The sequence below is a fragment of the Nannospalax galili genome, unplaced genomic scaffold (assembly GCF_000622305.1).
Source record: "Nannospalax galili isolate Female #2095 unplaced genomic scaffold, S.galili_v1.0 scaffold284, whole genome shotgun sequence".
In the NCBI taxonomy this organism is placed as follows: domain Eukaryota; kingdom Metazoa; phylum Chordata; class Mammalia; order Rodentia; family Spalacidae; genus Nannospalax; species Nannospalax galili.
The window spans coordinates 6181039-6198189 of record NW_008354281.1 but is presented as its reverse complement, the minus strand read 5'-3'; the positions used below and the strand labels follow the sequence as shown (position 1 = coordinate 6198189).

General features: G+C 33.0%; 1 protein-coding gene across 11 annotated transcripts in view; it reads left to right on the top strand.

The window, feature by feature from the left end:
- Rims2 (regulating synaptic membrane exocytosis 2) overlaps positions 1–17151 on the top strand; it is a 570072-nt gene that overhangs the window by 369230 nt on the left and 183691 nt on the right. For 9 of the 11 annotated variants that reach the window (XM_008851539.2, XM_008851538.2, XM_029555208.1 and 6 more), the window contains 2 exons: positions 7921–8100; positions 9152–9261. In XM_008851539.2, coding sequence (XP_008849761.1) covers positions 7921–8100; positions 9152–9261 — 290 coding nt within the window. The remainder of the gene's footprint in view (positions 1–7920; positions 8101–9151; positions 9262–17151) is intronic. The other 2 variants (XM_008851540.3, XM_029555213.1) reach the window with 1 other exon arrangement.

Sequence of the window (17151 nt, the reverse complement as noted above, 5' to 3'; positions counted from 1 at the left end):
AGAACAGCCAGTGCTCTTATCCTCTGAGCCATCACTCCAGCCCCCAGCCTTCTTTTCTTAAAAAAGTATTTTTATTGATTATTTCATGCCATATATTTTGATCATATTGATACACCCATCCTATCTCCATCCCCATCTTACTACCCCCAGTTCGACTTCATTTATGCTATTATTTTTTTTAATGCCTATAGAGCCATATTGGTTTTCCCAAATGCTCCTAGTGTGGGTCCAAATCCTAGAACCTGATCAACCCAGCCAGTGACATACCCTCAATGAAAACTGACTTTCCCTCTCCCAGCAGCCATCAGTTGTCCACAGTCCCTCAGCCAGGATTGGGGCCTTATTCACTTTCTCCCCTCCTGACTGGGATTTTGTCTGACTTGAGCATGTATAGGTCTTGTGCAAGCTGCCACAGTTGCTGTGATTTCATATGTATAACTGAGCTGCTGTCTGAAGCACAGTTTCCTTGTATTCATCTACCACCTCTGGCTCTTACAGTCTTTCTGTCTCTTCTTTCCCAGTGATCCCTGAGCTTTGAGACGAGGGTGCTTCATTTAGGGCTAAGCATTTCACAGTCTCTTCTCTGTGTGTTGACAAATTGTGGGTCTATGTGCTATTCACCATCTACTGCAAGAAGAGACTACTCTGGTGAGAGCTGAGAGATACATTAAATTATGGATATAGCAATAAGTCTTTAGGAATTGATTTAATACTATATCCATTTAGTAGAATAATTGAAGAAAGGATTCTGGCAAAGCTAGCCTTGCAGAATGCAGTCATTATTGAACCCACAGGCTTGTCTTGTCACATCAGTCCTTATTGTAGCTCCCAGAGTTCACAGATGCATAAAATTGTTGGTGACTGTGTAACACCTTTCTGTGCAGTGAAATCCAGCTACCTTTCAAAAAAACAATTTATTTTCTCTATATCATTATCAATTTCCCTTCTGACTACTGTTTTCTTCTCCTGCACGCTTGTATTTTTAATTTGTGCTCTCTTAAATTCTGCTGTACGTTTTCTGCATTACTTTTTTAGATCTGTTTATATTTCTATCTCCTTTACAAATTACTGAACATTCCTTAATAAATACCTTCTTCCTATTCTACCCCCACTTTCAAGCTGTTTTGAAAATATTCTTTTCCTTTGTTTTTCTTTCTTTCTTTTTCCTACTTGGTTTTCTAGAGTATATTTTCTATTTCTTTTTGCTTCTGTTTTTGCTTTTTGAAACAAGGTCTCACTTTGTAGCTAGTCTCCAACTTGTAGTCCTTCTGTTATGTCATCTTAAGTTCTGGGAATCCAGTCTTACCAATTCCATGCTCATTTTGGTAGCCATTTACCATATCTGTTTGAGGAACACACACACACACCACACACACACACACACACACACACACACACACACACAGGTACACACTTACTTCACATGATCATTTTCTGCTCCTACCTTCTCTATAGCTTGACTTCTGACCTCTGTCTCCCTCATGTTACTGAAGTGATCTTTCCCATATTTACTGTTTGTCAAACCTTTTACCCACATTTGTGTGTGTGTGTGTGTGTGTGTGTGTGTGTCTTCATTACTAATCGCTGCTTTTTCAGTTGTCTAGTGCAGGATTTTCTTGTTTCTTATTCTCCCCCTTGACTATTCAGCCTTTTTCATTTTCCCCCTGTTTTTCAAGTCCTTACCTTTTCTTGTATCCCATCATGCTATGACTTTGATCAAAAGTTCTATTACCTAATGTTACACTAAGCATTTCATATGAATGAAGCATATATGTATTGAAAGGATGAATGCGTAAATGTTATGCTAGTATGAAATGGTGACTTCTTAAACTACCTCTTTTGAAAGGCAAATTTTTCTGTCTGGTTGACCTCACAAAAATATTTTTCCAATATTTCACAAATTTAATTCCAAAAATGAATTCATTAAATTCCCAAGACTACTTCTATTTCTGTTAGTAGATCATCTATTTCTTTTTTTTTTTTTTAACGTGTATGCGTGTATTGCCTGCATGTAGGTAACTGCACCCGTGTCGTGCAATGCCGGCGGAAGTCAGAAGAGGCTGTCGGATCCCCTGGGACTGGAGTTATGAACAGTTCTTAGCAGCCATGTGGGTGCTGGCATTCGAACCCAGGCCTCCTGCAAGAACAACCAGTGTTCTTAACCACTAAGCCATCTCTCCAGCCCCCAGATCATCTATTTCTATTGATAGTTCATCATTTTATTTTTGCATCTAGGATTTTAACATTTGTTTTAGGAGATTTTTGGGAGCAGCCTTTTGTACCTCTGCATTGATGCATTGCACTGGCATTGTGAAGGGGCCGCTGAGCACACAGCAGCAGCAGCAGTGCCCATGAAGAACTTGCGTCATACCCGTGCATGTCCAGGCAGACAGTGTAGCAAAGGAAAGCTGGTGCATTTTAAAGCTTGATCAGTGCAGTTACTGAATATAGTAGCAAGATGTTTTAGTGTGAAGACCATATTTCATCACACAGTCTCATGATATGTGATGAGCAGGTCACCATTCTGTTTGCTAAAGGCAGACCTTTAAAATGTTTTTTCAAACGGAATCCTCAAAGATTTGTGAAAAATAAAGTATAGCTAACATCTTTCTTGGTGGAATAACTTGAACTTTGAAAATCAGCCAAGAATTGTTTATACTAACATCCACTGAAAAATAGAAACTACTTTATAACTTTAGAATTTTATAAATGAAAGATGAGAATTATATGATCTAAAGATTGTAATGTGCTCCATGATAATTTTGTTAGATAGATAATTCTCCCTTTTTCAGTTTTGTTTCTGTTATTTTTTTTTCAGGTAAACATTGAATAAGGAAAATACTGTATACCTAATAAGTACTTCAAATATCCTCAGAAGAGATATTTCATATAATTTGTGTATCCATGTTTACTGATACAACTTATCCTTTTTGTTCAGAATTATATTTTTCCCTAAATTTTTGAGGAAATTAAAATATTTGGTCTTCTTGCAATTTCAAATGATAACTAATTTTTTTGAAAATAAGTTTGTACTTGTAATTCTACTACTTTTATGACAAAATAAGCTTTTGGGTAGTAGTAATATCATTTTCTCCATTAACTCACCTTGCTTCCTTTCAGCAATGTCTGTTTTATTATTATTTGCATATCATTAGTTACCAATTTAGATGATTTTGTATGTATCAGTGTTACTTTTGAATAAAGTTATTTGTTTTTTATATAATATAATCATTTTTTTATTTCAGCAAAAATGTTCTGTAGAGAAATGCTATCATGCCAAGGACAAATTAATCTATCTTGTTCCAAAATAGTGAGTCTTATATGTGCATTGTACTGATTTGATTATCATGTCCAAGGTGAATGTTTTGAGGCTTTCATTTCTCTGTCTCTCTCCCTCCCTTCTGTGGTACTGGGTACTTAACCCAGGGTCTTCCATCAAATCAGGCAAGTGCTCTACCACTGAGCTATACCCTCTGTTGTGTCTTGCAACTCTCTTACATGAAAATAACACAATTTTTATAAAATATAAAAGTGTATCTGACATAAAATAAAGAATGTGAAAATTATATTTTTGAATTTGAGTCATATAATTATATTGTTACATTATACATATTTTTATATATTACATTAACCATCCCATTGCAAATATCATTATCAATGTTTCTGAGTATGTCTTACAGTTATTACTACTGTAGTAATGCAGTTATTGCTCAGGAAAATTCTAGATAATCAAGACAGTATTAAGAAAAATATGTAATGTTTCTGCTATTAGCCAACTCATTGTCTACACATTGAATATAGGGAAGGAATGCCCCCAAAGCATAAGACCGGTGCTCTTCCTTCACAGATGCTCATTCATTCATTCATTCATTCATTCACAGTTTTATGAGACAGTTTGCATATGTATCCTAGGCTGGCTGTGAACTTCTGATCTTTCTTCCATCAGCTTCCCAAATGCTAGAATTACAGGGATGTACTTGTACTCCTACAGTTCATATCTTTTTAAATTAAAAAAAATTTAATTTATTTTTATTATGTGCATGTATGTTGCCTGCATGTATGTAAGTTTACCTGTGTATGCAGTGCCTGTGGAGACCAGAAGAGGGCATTTGATCCTATGGAACTGAAATCACAGACAATTGTTAACAGCTCTGTGGGTGCTAGGAACCAAATCCAGGTCCTCTGCTGGAGCAGCTAGTGCTCTTAACTACTGAACCACCTCTCCAGCCCCTTGTCTTTTTTGATTAAAATTTCATAGCCAGGCAAGGTAGTGCACCTATGTAATCCTAGCATTCAAGAAGCTGAGGTAGAAGAATGGGAAGTTTGAATACAGCCTGTTCTACATAGGAAGACCCTGCTACAAGAATAAATTAATTCAGCTGGGCATGGCGGTACACACTTGTTATAACAGCACTCAGGAGGTGAAGGCAGGAGAGAGGTTTGAGGACTTCCTTACCAATATAGCAAGTTCAAGACCAGTCTGGACTATATGAGACCGTTTTTCAAAGAAATAATGGTAAATAAGTGCATAGTTAAATAAATTCCAATTTTATGGAGGAAAACAATAACCACTTACTAAATACCTTTACTTTTTACATGGTTTTTTTTTTTTAAAGAAAACATGAATGTACTTACAACATTTTTATAGTATAAATATGAAATTTTAAAATCTATTTTAATGTATATTAGATTCTGAGTCACCAGTGAGAGTGATTTTCATTAATTTCACAGTGAAATATTGTGTTGTGCTCCTTATTTTGAATTTCATATTTTGGAGAGTTCATAATGTCCCATCCCACCCACAGTGATGCTCTCTATCGAGCTTACTTTGATCTGGAGTTGGATCGTTGGAGTGGGAGGGTATATGGGCGGAGATAGGTGATAGAAAGGAATTTTGAGCAGATTGTTCTCCCCTGAAAACTTTCATAAACCTCTTGTATTTTAATTGAAAGCAAGGGCCTAAAGAATGTAACAAAAGTGTTTATGTAAGTAGTAAGTTGTATCAGATATTTGGAAATTTTTAAAATCTTTTGAGAACAACCAAGTGGACAAAGGAAATGTTTCAAAACTGCCTGTGCTTCACTCAGTGCTGTAACTTTTGCCTTACAAATTACTACAAGTACACTCAAACTTAATACTCAGCTTTAGTTTTCTTCTGAGAAAACAGTGACATTTAAATTCAAAGCACATCTAAATTGCTTACTTTATTATTGTGACCTATCTACTTATCTTTATCTCAGAATTTGCATATGCTACCTGATTCTTATGATAGTGCTTATTTTTTAAATTATTTTTTGTTTTCATTTGTATGTGTGTATTGCCTGTATGTATGTAAGTAAACTACATGCATGTAATGCCCATGGAGGCCAGAAGATGGTGTTAATCCCCTGGAACTGACCCTGGAACTGGAGTTATGGACTGTTGTTAGCCTCCATGTAGGTGCTGGGAATCAAACCCGGGTCAACCAGTGCTCTTAACTGCTGTGCCCTCTCTCCAGTCCATGATCGTGGTTATTCAAAAACATAAAAGATTTAGAAAACTTCATTTGTAAATTTAAATCTTTAGGTAAATAGTTCAGTTTTAAAAATGACTTAATGATTTTGCCAAATTCAATTCCTGAATAGTTTATATTTTCTAATCTATGCTTTAAATGGTTCATAGTTTTCATGTATAGTTTTACTGTATTGATATAAAAGTACTGCTCTGAATTATGTAATGGTCTCTATTGTGAAATGAAAGCATTTGAAGAGCCTAATAATCCTTCAATCAATTTACATTGAATTACAGTGTAAAGACTTTTTAAAATTTTTTGTTTATTTTTGTTTTGATGTGTATGAGTGTTTTGCCTGCATATGCATAAGTGCACCCATGCTGTTCAAAGCTTATGGAGGTCAGAAGAGGATGCTGGATCCTTTGGAACTGGAGTTACAGACAGTTGTTATCTGCTGTTTGGGTGTTGGGAGCCAAACCTGGGTTATCTACTGGAGTAGCCAGTGCTCTTAACCACTGGGCCATCTCAGTTCTGTAAATAAACAAAAGTACCCCTTTGGGAACAATAAGATATTTGAGATACACCTGAGATAGTATGGTTCTCACCTAAAAATTCTACGTACTAATTGTTTTTTTGAAAAATAAAGTGTCAAAACAATGAAATTATGTTTTTTGTGACATTTCACTTTCCACTTGGCAAATTGCTTGGCTAGGTGAGAAATAGATCAAATTTTGTATTACTAAATGAATATTAGCCTGGCTTTCTATTGGGATCATTGTAGATCTTCTGCTAAATTTCCCACCACATATTATATGGGAGAAAGGTTTGTTACTAACCTCACATCATAATAAATCTTTAAAACAAATGTAAAGTTTAGTAGTCTTCCAAATCCAGGTTTTAGGAACTTGAGAAAGATAGATAACTACCCCATTTTTATTAACTATTGTGATAAATGCATAGATATGATGAATATGTTAGATTTTATACTAAGAACATATCAGAAATTATTGACCACATTTATTTTCAAAATATGCTTCCTTTAAAATAGTATTTCAGAAAAATAGAATGATGGTTTTTATACTGAGATTGCCTTTTCATTCCTCTTTGACCTGGTATAGAAAATTGAATTTATATTTAATCTCAGTTATTTCCCCCAGTTCTGAATGTACTTATGTAAGGATACTGAATTTAACATAGAAAATCATATTGTGACATAGACTTTAAAGTACTTAAAATTATTTGACTTATATATTACCCAATGATTTTAAAATATTCCACCAAGGTATGACATGGAGTAAATTCAGTATTCACTTTCTAATATGTTATGTAGTGTCTTTTTATCCAAAATTGTATGGGATGTAATTCATGCTATTTGGGAAACTGTGTCTCTTTTTATTATCTTTCTCTAATTGCCTGTTACATTTTCTTTCTCAAAACTAAAACTGAGAGAATTTATAAAGTGAAAGTCCTTGGTTAGATTATTGATTGCTTTACATAAGTATTTCCTTTATTATGGCTACAATCGGGTAAGGAGGTAATCATTTGAAGTATATTTTGGCATGTATGTTAATTTTGAGTTCTAGAGCCAAAGTTAATAGTTTTAGGCTGACAAATTATAGGAATGGGATTAGAGAGCATCTATTGATCACATTAGGTATAAAAGCATATGGTAGGCTTCAAAGGTACAAGAATCAATGATTATTGGTCATATACATTTAAATATTCTTCCTTCAACAAGAATTTAGTTTTGATGGTTGATCTATTTATGGTCAAAGAGATCATATTGTTGTGGAATTCCAATTTACATCACTACCTATTCTTAATTGGTTGGCATAGCTAAAGTGTACTGAAATACATGGCAGAGTAACTGGTTCCGGCAAAGTGATTTCTCTTTGGGGGATGTGTTTAAATATGGATACACACTTCAAAGTTGCCCTATTTTTCTATAACCTCATTTCGATTCTTCTGTTTAAACATTCGGGCCATCAATATATTATGGTTGTACTGTAAGTCTTTTTCTGTCTTTCTTGTTATGCTAAAAAACAGTGTCATGGCTTGAAAATATTTTAAAATCATTCTCCTTATTCTTTGGAAAATATTAGGAAATTTTGTTGAATTCCTTTAAAATAGAATATTTTTCATAGTTCATATGGTCTTTTTAGGGAATTCATTTTAGAAAGTAGTTTGGATTTGCTTTGAGTATAACAGAGGAATTCCTGTTTACTGGGAATTGCTAGTAAAGGCAGATTTGGGTACTTCAGAACTTCTTAAGCTTAGTGAGAATTCACTCAGAATATGTTGGTGAAAACTTTTTTTTTTTCATACCCAATAATTTTAAGCAATTCTTTTCAAAATCAGTTTGATGCATCATGACAGATAGCTGAAGGGCCTTAAAGATCAACTGAGCTGCTGTTTGACTAACATTTCAGGGATTGTGAAGCAGCAGATAGACAGCCATATCACAGATCCAGATCAACAGAACAACGGCCTCTCCTTGAGCGGACCACCACCCGCTCCAGATCCTCTGAACGTCCTGATACAAACCTCATGAGGTCGATGCCTTCATTAATGACTGGAAGATCTGCCCCTCCTTCACCTGCCTTATCGAGGTGAAAGATAAATCAATCAGACTAACTTCCCTTTTGCCCTACCAGCATACCATTTTATTTTCCCAACAGCTAAATGGTCTCTTTTATCATCTTTGGCTGATCACTAGTACAAGTCAATACTAACCTTGTCAGTGTAAACACACTATTTATATTCAGTGGATATAATAGTGTGTCATTGCCATTGTAATTTGTTTATTAATTGTCCTGATTGCATTTGTTTTTTGATTTCTCATTAATCAAAAGTCCTGGGTAAAGCCCATCATAATTATCATGTTCTTTCCTAGAATGAGAAATTACTGTGTTTATTAGGCATCAGTTTTCCTTGTTGTCGTTGTTGTTGTAGTTGTTGTTTGAGGCAGGGTCTCCCTGTAGCCCCAGCTGACCTGGAACTCGCTATGTAGAACAAGCTGGGCTTTGTCTCACAGAGATCCACCCATCTCTGCCTCCCAAGTGCTTGGGTCAAAGGTGTGTGCCACCACACCTGGCGTAGGCACCATTTTTCTAATAATCATCATGCTAGTAATTAGTTATTTAGTTTCTCTCAACATTAATATTATATAAAATCAGAATTTCCTTTAGCTAAATTTTAATTTGTTTAGAAATTTATTTGTAATTTCATGAGATATTTTAATGAAAAAAACATTTAATGTAAGCCTGAATAAAAAAAAATCTTTGGGTCAAGGCAAGGTTAGTGTTAAGAATTTATAACCTTGTAGAAATAAATGTAAAGCTTTATTTTTCAAGCTGCAGAATTCTCCACTTGCTTTCATATGAATAGAATAGTAATTTGCATTACCAATTCCATAAATTTTACTGTGGGGTTCTGTGTGCATGTATGTGTGTATGTATGCATATTACACAAAAATATAATCATCTTTTGGTGCTTAAATAATCACTCAAATATCCATACTTTGTCATGTTTTCCTAACCTTTTAATCAGCAGCTAAACCTCATTTAAAATTGCACTTATACAGCTGTCACATAAACCAACTGACTGTGCTAAAAGTATTTAGCTCATACTGAAGATGAGCATTAATGATGTATCTTGTAGGTCTCATCCTCGAACCGGGTCTGTCCAGACAAGTCCATCAAGTACTCCAGTAGCAGGACGGAGGGGCCGGCAGCTTCCACAGCTTCCACCAAAGGGAACATTGGAGAGAAGTAAGTTTTTTTTTTCTAATTATGCCATATAGCAAATGCACATGGAAGCTGAGGTGAATCAAGGTTTATTATCTTTGTGTTATTATATGAATTTTATGCATGGCCACATTTGACAATACTTATATTTCTGAATATTGTTATATATTTTGCATGTAAAGCTTATAATATGTGGCTGTAAATGAAGGTAACTTTACTCATCCTACACACTTCAAATTTGAAGGAATGCATTTAAAAGTAAACGATAGTCTTATGTAAGCAATTGGATGATGTTTCTTTGCTACACCTAAGATTATGTAATTGTTGGTGATTACATAAAGTTTATTAGTAACTAGCTAAATCAATTTTCACATACTACGAAGGACTGATTAGCTGATGCACAACAATGATGATCTTCTCAAAACTGGAGTGCAAGAAAAAGGTAATCATAAATATACAGACAGATGCATGTTGTACTGATACTTTTAGTAGTTTTATATTTTCTGCATAAGAAGCAATATTTGATGACACACTTGACCACACTTCAACTATCTATAAATCCTTGGTTAAAGTCTCTTTAAAAGCATGTGTAACAGAATATAGTAATTTTAACATCACTAAAAATCATGATCCCTCTACTTGATAACTGTTTTGCAAAGCTATATATATATCCAAATCACCATTTAAGTTTTCTTTGATAGATGATATATTCTGCAACTTTGAATATTTCTATTGTTTTTAACCCTTATGCTTTGGTCCTTCTTTTTTGTTTTCGTTGTTTTCTTTTTATTTTGTTTTTCCTAGACAATGGAGTCAAGGAGATAGAACCTTATGAAGGTCTGTACATAAATGAGGGTTTGTTTTGTGCTGAAAGCCTTTTTGGGGGGCTGTGTAGGCAAAAATAAACCCAACTGCAATTGATGTCCCTTGATTTGTATGGTGTTACGTACAGTAAAATTATTTCATTTTCTAGTCTCTGATAAGGTATTCAACTTTTATTTTCCTTGAAATAACACCAAAGATTTAAATTTCTTTGATTCAAGTAAGAATGCAAAGAGTTTAACGTCTTTTAAATAAGTATATAATATTTGCGTTTACAAAAGATTTCATTTGCGTTTTCACCAAAATTCTAGGTTTTGAGTGAGACTGTAGCCAGAGATATTAATTGCAGTCTGTGTTTATGCTATCAAGGATGTTCACATAGTCTAGTTATATGTATCATCATATGTTTTATCATTAATGATGATTTTTAATGACTAAATTTGACTTTCTATAAAGAAAGTTGTTGACTTATATAGTGATTGTGGCTTGTACTTCCTGTATCATTTTTAATGCTGTAGCAAGACTGCTTAGACTATATCCTGGATAAATAATATGTAGTTTTATTATCAATCGGTGTGTTGTGCCTTATGACAAAATACTGAGTTGTGGTATGTGGACTATCATGCTTTCATTAGAACAATAAAAAAATCTGCTAGTTATAAAATTCTGAAATTGTTGACTCTGTCATTTACTGATGAATCTCTAGCACATAGGCTAATGATGGGCATATTGTGGAGCTAGAAGAAATATTTCTAAATTGAAAAATGAAGCATTTACTTAAAAACTTAAATGCTGCCTCAAACAGTATATAAAGTGCCATTAAAAAGCTTATAATTCTTTATATATTTATAGTAAAACTGTTATTTCTGTAATGTATTGTAGCAAACTTCTACCTGCACTGCATTGAGCACAATACTTTTATTGTCTCACATAACTTGGTGATAAAAGTTGTGCTCTTGTTAGTTGTGACTGAATGATTATTAGCTTCTGTTTTGTAGTTCTTTCTGCGTCTTATGTACCATAATTTTGAATAACAAAGTGTTATTGTGGCTAATGGCCTCGTGCTGTTGGATAGATTTCAGCAGAGTTTTTGTAGTTCTCAATTATTTAAGACTAAAAGCTTCTACTGTAAATTACTTTCCATAAGGAAAGTTCAGTAGTATTTATAGAACTTTTTGTGTTCTCAAAATTTTTTAAGATGGACCTTCAACATCATTTTTGGTGTATAAATTAAAAAACAATCACTTTTTTAAAGCTCCAATTTTAAAATATTTCATGGCAATTATTTATTGAGGTATGAATAGCTCCATTCTTTGCAGTGCTAAATATGGAAGAACTTAGTGCTAAAAGAAAAGTCAGGTTTGATAAAGGTTCAAGGAGGCTTAAAAAAGCACTATTTAGTATTCGGGTTTTTTTTTTTTTAACCTACAAAGTCCATTAAAACTATTAACAATTTTCTTTAATGTCTCTAATTGTGATTTTCCATTTTTTTATATCTTAGAAGAAAGGATAGCCTGAACCCTCCTTATCCTTTTCAGTGCTAAACAGAACGGGCTTTGTTTGCTTTATATTTCTTAATGGTATGAATGATTTTAGTAGCATTTTCATAAATGTCAATATACAAACTTCAAAGATATATGATTCTGTAAATTTTTAACTTTAAAAATATATATTTGATAACTTTTATAGGTTTTCAGTCACTAACTAAAAGATGTAATAAGCCAAAACGAATTGTCAAGTAGCATTCCAAGTCAATTATGTTCGAACTGTCTTTTAAACAGTTATTTCAGAACTTTTAATTTAATGGCATTTTAGCACCATAATATTGAGATATCTCTTTTATGTTTAACAGGTAAAAAACAATGAGCAAGTCCTAATTTAACTTTTTATTGTTTTGAGTAATTATTTTATATTCTCTATTACTTAAATTAATTTAAAACACTATATATTTTGATCTTGAATGTGGTTATGTATTTTTTATATTCTCTTTGCTGAAAACCAACAAAATAAGAATAATACAAAAAATGCAATAGACTCAACTGTAAGACATTATTATTATTTTCTTCAATCCTGGCTTGGATGTATTTCTGTTTGGTAAAATTTAGAGTTTATAATGACATTTTTATTTCTCTAGAAGAAAGTTAATATTTTTCTAATAATACATCTACTTTAAAGGCAGGGAATTTTGTCTACTTATTACCAACAAATTTCAGATCTTTTAGGAATCATTTTCTTTTTTCTTTTTAAAGAAAAGTGCACCTGTAAATGCACCTGTGTCGTGCAGTGCCTGCAGAGGTCAGAAGAGGGCATCAGATCCCCGGAACTGGAGTTATGAACAGCTGTTAGGCACCATGTGGGTTCTTTGCAAGAGCAGCTGATGCTCTTAACTGCTGAGCCATCTCTCCAGACCCGGGATCACAGTTTCTACTTTACAAATCATACCCTCACAGATAATGTAATAATTCATTAACAGTAAACATTTGCTTTTAGATAACATATCAGAAACCCATTTAAAATAATCTATGTATCTCTTTATAATCACCCTCTTTTTTTTGTTTTGTTTTTCACTTAAAAGTAACAACCACACCCCCTGGTCTTATCTTTTTCTTTACTTTTACTTCTGCAAATACAGAAGTTAATGAAGAAATTGGGCACGTGGAAGAGGAGGGGATAGAAAAGCAGGGAGAAGAGGTCAAGGAAGGTCTGTCTGACTGTGTGCCATATGAGTTAATATCTTATAACTTTTTAATTTCACATAAGATTTTGGGTTCTGCTGATTTTAATATAAATCAACTAATTTTACTAATGAAGAAATAGTATAAAAGTCTATCTAGGCAACTTGTCAGAATATTTAATTTGCCAAACTGTTTGAATATTCTCCTTAATAATTAAAACAAACTAGAATTATTGACAATACCTCTGACCTAGATATATATTCCTATTGTTTACCTCAGCTCGTTCATTTATATTGTTTATTTACCTTTTAACCCAAAATATTTATTGAATAAATGTCAGAAAACACTATTATACCATGTGTCACTCTGAGTAAAGGGAGTTCTAGCTCCTTGTCTTAGGACTTCAAAAGCAGTAGAGGTAAATTAATAGGAATACAGGGCAGAATGCATTGGATTCCTTTAACATTTAGGAGAATATGTCGTTTCCCACTATAACATTTCCTGACTAGGAACTTCATCTAGGTTCCTCTTCTTTGTTAGCTCAATATCATTCTAACATTCATGACCATCGTCCCCCTCTGTGGCACCTTCGTTGTAAGGGGCATTGCCAGCTTTCATTTCTTCTCTCTGTACCCACATTACAATTATATTTCATATTTTTGCCTTTTTATTTTAGTGTTCCTTGAAGTATATTAAAATGTAAAATATTTAGCTGGGTGTGATGGCGCACGCCTGTAGTCCCAGCACTTGGGAGGCAGAGGCAGGCGGATCTCTGTGAGTTCAGGGCCAGCCTGGTCTATATAGTGAGTTCCAGGACAGCTGGGGTTACAGGGAGACCCTGTCTCAAAAAAAGACAAAATAAAATAAAACAAAATAAAAATAAAAATTAAAATATTCTGTACTTACCAATGTATATAACTGTATTGAATTTTCACTATTTTTATATGAAACTCAGAATTAAATCCTAGTCTCCTCTAAGTGGTCTTAAAATTTAACTTCCTGTGAACACTGCAGAATAACAATCTATTTTCTGAATGTTTAACTGATCTTTTATATATGCATTTCAAAGTGTACTATATGTGCTCTTTTCCCTCGTTTTATTATTGTAAGAAAGAAGTGCCCTTGCATTTATTATGTCTGAAATATAAGTTTCTGGATGCATTCTCTGATTAGAATATATAGATTTATACTTAAATCATCTGAGGTTGCAATGCTAATTACCAGTAACTGTCTAGTGTTTCACAGTTGAGAAAAATTACTAGAATATATCTAATAATGGAAATAAGGCACTCTTAGTTCCTTGGTCACAGGAAGCACGACTGGATCCCATGTGAATACCTAGTGTTCCCAGCACCAGAATTTCAAATGCCTTCCCTTTTCCTGGATGCTGCAGAATTAACATTTTAATGGACTATTGTAATTTCCATTTTTCATTTAGCCGAGGAGCTAATGTTTCTATTCACCTACTCTTCTGCATCTCGTACTAGTTCGTACAGACACTGAAACCTTTTGCATTTCAAGAATTGGTTTCCATAGCAGTTTTTAAGATAACAGGAATTTGAGAATTTCAGCCATAGTATCACCTTTGTTTTAACTCTGTTAACATAAAGAAGTGCATTTATTAAACCAGGTTTTCATCTATGTCTCATTCTCGTGTAATTAGTAAATTGCATCAGTTAGTATAATAGCAAAAAGGCATAGCTGTAATATAAAATGACTTTTCTTATGACTGCTTTTACTACTTTTCCTAAAGAATGGGAAACATACTTTACCTTTGTGTCTGTCAGTGTGGAGTATTATGTTTAATGCATGAATTTATTTCTGTAGTGTGTGATTTCATCTTTTTATTTGAGTTGTTAATGACCATAATTATTAATTATTGTTGTCTGGTTTCAATGTTACAAAGACAACGGGGAAGAAACACCAAGCCCACCTAATAATGGGAAAAAAGGCAAGTCTGAATGAAGCTGATACTTTTCTGTATATTAGACATTCTGTATTGACATTTGTCATGTGCATGAATATACTTCTTTAAATTAAGGAGGTATCATTAAAAGTCTTAGTCTCAATTTAAGTCATCCAATATCTAAAACATCTGTTTACATTTATTTATAAATAGGAAATAATCCATCTGTGAAATACTGACTTTAGGCTGGTGTTGCAGCTCAGTGGCACAGCACTTGCCTGGCATGTACAAGGCCCTGGGCTCAATCCCAAGTGTATACAACACACACACACACACACACACACACACACACACACACACACACACACTAAAATGCTTCATTGATCTTAATACAATTCTGTTTCATAGACTTGGCAGTAAAATTGGGAAGATTTGCTTGGTGATCACATTAAGTGGCAAAATTCTGAAGAAAAATAGTGCTATGTTATGCATTTAGGAAGATGCAACAGATAATTTTCAATTTAGAAATTATTTAAAAAATGAAACTAAATATTTTGTGGTAGACAAAGTCAAACAATTATGAGCTCAACAATAGCAAGCACATAATGAATTAAAACTATATCTGTGGAATTGCAGTTATATATATATGAATTAATATATTGCTGAATAAATCAAAAAGCTGATTGATTTTTAATGTTTAGATTCAGTGTTCAAATTAAAACTGGCTTAATTCTATAACATCACAACAGAATTCAAAGGAGCAGAAGTGGGTATATTTTAGAGTAAGTGATAATCACACTCACTACCCATATTGATTTATAATGTCTGCATTTTAAATATACAGAAAATTAGCAATCTTTTCTATAACATAATATTTGATCTTTGATATTTGACTAAATTAAGATATGAGTCGTTTTGTGCTTTAGTAACTCAGTCAAAATGATCTTTAATCTTTAATATATTCTTCTCTATCTTCCTCTTTCATAACTAATATTTACAGTATTGTAAGTTATAATTTGTCATTTAAATTTATAATTATATTATGATATGATTATAAAGGTAAAAGTAATATAAATATATAAATAAAATTAAGTCACATATAATATGAATAATCCCTATAAAGATTTTAATGAACTCTCAACATGTGTTTATGTATTTTTTCATTTTTATTTATTTATATCTATGATTTGTTGCTTAAAATTTTGATATGTATTAAATGTGATTCTATGATCTCAAAGAGTAAATATATCTTTCTAAGTGTTAACTCAGTTATTAGGGCCGGAAACATTGTAAGCACTTTTACTGCCGTTTGGGTTAGAGTACATTAAAATATGTCACGATGTAATCTACTCCTATTAGTGTAATCTAATCACTGTGTTAAAGACTTTCAGCTATCATGGCTTATTCCTTCTTCCTAGTTTCTTTTGTTACTTGGACCTTTCCCTAAACTAAAATACTGTCGAATCTTTTATATCTTGACTGTTCTGCTTTCCTGTTATTTCCTTTGTTCCTATTTGTAAAAGTTCCTATTGACAGTCATTATTGGGACTTCATATTACTTATACTCATTATAAATCTATTTTTATCACACGTGAAAATTACTTCTATTACTAATAGCAGTCCTGTATATGATACAACTAAGCCTAATGGGAAATTAATGGATAGATTTTTATATTTTTTATTGAATTTTTGTGTAAATGTTTTAAAAATGAGAACTTTGACTATTTTCTATGTGATCTCTCATTTTTATTTAATCTTTGGATCTTTTGCTTTTTTGAACAAAAATAATTTAGTTGAGGTTTAGTTATTTAACTTTGCATTTTGTTGTGTTGTGTAGCTTTGTATTTGTTCTTCATATTTAAACTTTTAGTAATAGTAATGAGTAAGTAGAAGGTGGTGTGTTGTTTTTAAATTAGTTAAAGCATATTTATATGCCAGAGAAAATTCCAAAGATGAGATGGATGCTAATCTAACCCTGCCCTAAACTATGGAATAGTGTACCTTTGAATTAAGTTAAGAAATCAATTGAAGGAGGAACTTAACAAGAATGTGAAACAGTCACTAGATTTAGCAAGCAGGATTGCCTTCTAGAGGAGTTTTGGTGGTGTAGCAGGATTAGTGGAGTCAAAAGAAGAGGAGAGAAATAGTAGCCATGAGTTCAGGTATCTTTGAAAGTGTGACTGTAAAGGAGAGAAAAGAAATTAAAATCTAGAGCTGAAGGGAGAAGTCAGGAGACTAGTGTACATGAAGCAATCTAAGTCTACTGCTTTGCTGGGTAGAGATCTGAGACCATCTTCCTGTAGTTTACTGAGATACTTATCAGTGCTCTGTGGCTACACTAGTACATTTAGAAACACAGATTTTAAAGCTGCCTTTTCTTACAGATAAAATAGCAGAATTTTTTAGGATAATTATTTATTTTCAACAATAATAATAGCAGTATTTAGACTCTCTGTATTGTCCAAGTTCTGCTTGTCTATGTAACATTGTTTCCCTCATAGATTCACTATT